We start from the raw sequence: 5,417 nt of genomic DNA on the forward strand, positions 1-5,417 counted from the left end.
ACTGCAGAAAAACAAGGAGCACGAAAATCTGGACATAAGCAAACAAAAAACATTACAGAGATTCATCAGTGTTAGGTAGACTTCAAAAACAGGGAAAGGAAGAGTGAGAAAGGGCCTTTCCAATTCAAGCCATTCTACGTTTCTATGAAAGAAAGGAAGGAAGAAAGGAAAAAAAAAAAAAAAAAAAAAAAAAAAAAAGAGAAAAAACCAAACCAAACAAATGAACCATCAATAAAATCCCTTAAAATGTATAATCCTAAATTACATATCCTTAAGGTAAAGAATTGATGGATGCTGCTTTGACAGGGAGGTGTCGTGTCATAGAGTTCTGTAGAAACCCACTCTTAAACATCCTTAGCTACTTTGATATCTAACAGATATAAAGAATATAATGAGACAAAAGTACAGGTTGTTTTGAACAATGAAAATAAACAGGTAAAATAACATCACCAGCAGCTGTAGACTGAGGAAATATTACTTTATGCTGAAAGCGAGACATTATTTTCCAAGCATGTGCTCTGTTCTGATCTGACCACCTCATACACACACACAATATAAATACTGGTTTTGTTGTATCATTTCCAGATGCCATAGTCACAGAAGGGGGCGAAAACTTTAGCCAGGGCCAAAGGCAGCTGTTCTGCCTGGCAAGGGCTTTTGTGCGGAAGACGAGCATCTTCATCATGGATGAAGCCACAGCATCTATTGACATGGCAACGGTGAGTTTAGAGTGTTTCTGATTTCTTGTTTTCCTTGAAGGGGAGACAACTGACAACACGTGAAGAAAAAGGTGGAAAGCAATTCTATCTACTCTCTAGTATGCTTATGCCATATTTAGTGCAGATGTGTTCACAAGTCCACGTGACTGGGAGTCATTGCTAACAAATCTAAAGACCTTTCAAACCATTTTACTATGACTTTAATAGATATTGCAAAACTGCTTGCATTAGGAAAATGAAGCAGGTTATTTTAATTGGCAGTTTCTAAAGTAAACAAAGCTTTGGAGGGTCAGCTGGAATGGTCAGTGAAGGGTAAATGGGCAAGCAACAAATTTCCCCAGCACGGTGGACAGGACAAGTCAGGAAGTTAAAAGGCTTGAAAGCAGAGTCAAGGAAATAAACTGAGACACAGAAAAGACATACTGGATTATTGCATTAATTGTCTGGAGTTGCTAGGCAGATGTTAAACCACTCAATAATAACGCAGTGACTGGATTTTAGCTAAATAGAATGGTACATTTTTAGGATTTTTTTTCCATCTGTTAGGTTTCAGTCTCCTTCCTGCTATAAGTAAAGAAAATATTTGGGGGGGGATGGTTTACAACAGCTACAATTTTTAGTTCAGTAAAATGTTGTCAGTAGGGTTGAGAATTCTACTGTATGCAGCCCCGTTAAAACACATTTTGGATTTTGACACATTAAGGATAGAGTTCCTCCCTTGAAATACTTATCTAAAGAACAGATAACACCAAATGAAAGTATCTGTGTTAGTGACACTTCTAGGCAGTTTGGTATGCAACATGTCTCCTACATAGCAAAGGATGAGTACTTGTTGAGTGAGAGCTATGTATGTTAAGACCATCTTAAATATCATCTCCACTGTTAAATATGCCAGGTACAACACACTCCCTTGTTTGTCTCTGTCACCCCTTGGTGTTAGATGTCCCCAGTGTGCTGGAACATTCCTGGGCTTGCAGTGGGGTGAAGAACACACTACTGAGTGCCAGCATACGTGCAGCCTGGCAGCACCCTGAATTCACCTTGGATTTCCTCACCGTAAACCTGGAGTCAGGACAGCAGCAGTTATGAGGGCCAGAGCACAGCTCTTGTGTCCTCTGAACCCCAGAGGCAGTGGGGGTGGCAGGGGAGCAGGGCTGTCTAACTGGAGACCAGGCTCTGGCTTTGTTCTGGCATGTAGTTAATTTTTCATTTCTGTGGTGCAAGAACAATAAAAGCGTGGAATAATCAGTGGTTACTTAGGCCTTCTTAGTGTCTGTGTCTATCATGTACATTCTGTTGTTTGAAAAGCATAAAATATTCTTCTTTCCATAGGAGAACATACTCCAGAAGGTGGTCATGACTGCGTTTGCTGACCGTACTGTGGTTACAATAGCAGTAAGTACAGTCTCTGCTGCTATTCTAAGGCAAACAAGAATCAGAAATGCCCCATTAGTCAGTTCTTGTCAATGTTAATGAATATGCTAATTTGTCCATTAATCTTTTTTTTAAGTGGTTTTTAAATGTAAGCTTTCCTTTCCAATTTAAACTATTTTCTTACTTGAATTCATAATAGCAGATTCTTAAATGTGCTGTGTGCTGCTAAGTGAGATTGCCTGTAAAGGCTCCTAATCTGTGTATGTAGTCTGTCTTCTGTAACCCATTTTAGGCTAATTTGAAATACCATATGCTTTGACTACTGTGAAATCTAAGAATAAGTTTCATCAAGCTAAAATAATTATTTAATTAAAGACAAGTAAATAAATACACATATTTCAGGGAGGTGAAATAAACTCAGTATGCTTCTTAACACTTAAAAATTGAATCAAGAAATCTATGCTCAGGAATCTTTGAGCATCATTTATTCTCACCTAGCACACATGTCATAGAAAACCTGATTTATCTTATGGTATCCATTCAGTGTGTCATTATAAAAAAGCAAAGGAACCATAAGCACGAAATTTCCTGATTTCTCTGCATGAAAATTCAGAGTTGCACTGCATTCTGCATTTGTCTATCTTTTTCAGTTTGTTTGGGGACAGATTTATTAGTTTTTTAGTCTCTTAGCGAGTTTTAAACTGCACAGTTCAAACAAACGACATCTTGTAATAAACTCACTTTTAATGTTTTTTCTTACAATTGTAAATGTGGTTTAGAGCAGGTGGGTTTGTAGTCAAAACATTTTGTAGCAGAATTGCAACATTGTTTTGGAGGGGATTGAGTAGTAGTTTTGACCTTTTTTTGTTTGGGTTGTTCTTTTGGGGGTTGGGGGGGTTGTTTGTTTGTTTGTTTGTCTGCTTTTTCCAGAGAAAGCCATATATTCCTAAACTGTGTTAAGGAAGAACAGGAATGGGAAGAGTTATAATATTGGCCCTGTATTATCTTCTGTGTTACTTGCTGTGTTACCAGAACCGCAGCACTGACTGTGTTATACTGAAAGAGATCAGACAACAAGGGCAGCAAGTTCAACCGGAATGTGATATTTCAGTTCCCTCCCACTGCCTGTGGACTGGATAAATGTCACAGAAACTGCAGCAGAAATGAGATTTGTAGATGCCATCAGTGATTATTTTATGGAACATCTGGCTAGGAAGCCACAGAAGGAAATACAAGAGCTATTTTTGTACAGAGGGTGCCCAAAACCTGATAAAAATCCTTATGGGTGAAAAGTGACTGTGTAACAGTATTCTGAGATTAAATATCCCTGCAGGAGTAATGCAGACCCCAAAAATCCCATGCAGTTACACTCAATGTTATAAAGTGGAATTCTGTCAATATGGGGAGGCTTGCAAAAAAACAAAACCCAAAAATAAATGGTGAAAAAAAAGCTAAAGGAAGCAGCAAAGAAAATTGAATGTGACAGACATTTTGGAAATTACTGAAGGATTTTATTTTTTAAAAAAGAAACAATGCATGCTATTTTTAAAGAAATACTTAAGTAAGGATAGAAAGACAGTGGTATGGTTAAACAAATAAAAAAGATTCTTAGAAACAAGAAGGCATTCTTGTAAAAGCTGAACTCATAGCCAAATAAAGAAAAGAGAAATTATCAAAATGGCATGTTACATGTGAAGAGCAATAAAGCAGACAAAAGAAAACAAAAAGAGAGCAGTGTCTGTGAGCCATAAAAAGTAATAAAGAATCCATGAAACACACCAGGAGCAAGATGTCAGTCAGTTTACAGGGCTGTTTGATGATCGATTCGTGAAAGCTAACGTTATTGCAGAAAAGTTGAAGTAATTGTTTTCACTGGAAAAAAATGGGGAGATTTCTTGCTAATAAAATTAATCAATCAATCAAGTTAGGGCTTACTAGGAAAAGGAGAGGGAATAAAAAAAAGAAAACAACATACCGCTGTATAAGTCCATAGTTCGCATATACCTTGAATATTGTGTGTAGTTCCAGTCTCCTAATTCCAAGAACAACTGAAAAATGTTGAGAAACACAAGTAGGATTGCAGGTGCTAGAACTGCTCCAAAAGGGGAGCAGCTGAGTAGGCTGGGGTTCTTCCTTCTGGAAGAAGGACAATGTAAGGACATGTGAGAGAGGTCTGCAAAGTCACGAGTCAAGGGGCATTAGATGAAGCTCTGAGCAACACGGCCCAGAGCACACAAAAGGAGGGAATGCTTGTTCATATAGTAGGGTGGAAGGGTGGAAAAATCTTTTCCAAAGGATATAGATGCAAAATGTTTATGAAAGCTCAAGAGAAGACATGGGCAAAGTCTTAGAAAAATGATCCATTTGGTTTTACAAATGGACAAACCACATCAAGCTCAAGAACACTCCCTGACCTAGAAGTAAGCCAGGACTGGGAGAATTCCCACATGCAGTACCACACTTGCTTGCCCTGTTCTACTCTGCCTGGCCACCTTCTTGTGGCAGCACTTGGTGGCAGGACACTGGGCTGGGGACATTCTAGTGTGTATCTGCACAGTAAATAAGGATGAAAAGCAGGATAAGTAGCCTGAATAAAACTTGAACTTGATACAAAAACTAATTTCTGGAAGTCTGTCTTATCTCGGAATATATTGGGATAGATACACTGACCTGGCATTTTGTTTATTTGTTTTTCAGCACCGTGTGAACACGATCCTCAATGCAGATTTGGTTATCGTAATGAAGAGAGGTGTTATTTTGGAATATGACAAGCCAGAGGTTCTGCTAGAACAAGAAGACAGTGTCTTTGCTTCTTTTGTACAAGCAGATAAGTAGTAAAAAAAAAAAATAATTTTAGATTACAATTGTATTATTTTCTATAAATGTAAAATACCTGTAAATAAATATTATTTCATAATAAATTGAGCTTTTCCTTTTTTAATAAAATGAGCCATTTTTCTCCATCTAAAGCATTAATGAATTATCTGTGTACTTTACTTCTTTGTATACAACTACTCTTCTTTTTATTTACTACCAAAGAACCATGAAATATAGTTGAGAAAAACTACATGGGTGAAGTGCAACAGGATACACACCAAACAAACATAGCCGGCATGGAGTTTTTATGTAACTCTCAAACCTCTCCTGTCATTTATGAACATGTTATTTTTTTAATGTGTCATAGCCCTACTGTAAATAACGCTTGTGACTTCCTAAATGCAGAAGGAAAAATTATATACCAAAGGTATTTCTCAAAAGCTTGTATCTCTTTCAATCATACGACTTTGTAAAGCTTTAATATCCAAATATAAAATCTATAAAACA

General features: G+C 37.3%; 1 protein-coding gene across 1 annotated transcript in view; it reads left to right on the top strand.

Moving 5' to 3' along the window:
- Window positions 1–5,417, top strand: part of ABCC8 (ATP binding cassette subfamily C member 8) — an 82,217-nt gene extending 76,800 nt beyond the window's left edge. Inside the window, exons 37-39 of the mRNA XM_017811508.1 lie at window positions 586–719; window positions 2,052–2,114; window positions 4,791–5,417. Of these exons, the coding sequence (XP_017666997.1) occupies window positions 586–719; window positions 2,052–2,114; window positions 4,791–4,928 (335 nt within the window). The 3' untranslated portion in view covers window positions 4,929–5,417. The remainder of the gene's footprint in view (window positions 1–585; window positions 720–2,051; window positions 2,115–4,790) is intronic.

This window comes from Lepidothrix coronata, unplaced genomic scaffold, assembly GCF_001604755.1.
Source record: "Lepidothrix coronata isolate B3197 unplaced genomic scaffold, Lepidothrix_coronata-1.0 Scaffold1, whole genome shotgun sequence".
NCBI classification, from domain to species: Eukaryota; Metazoa; Chordata; class Aves; order Passeriformes; family Pipridae; genus Lepidothrix; species Lepidothrix coronata.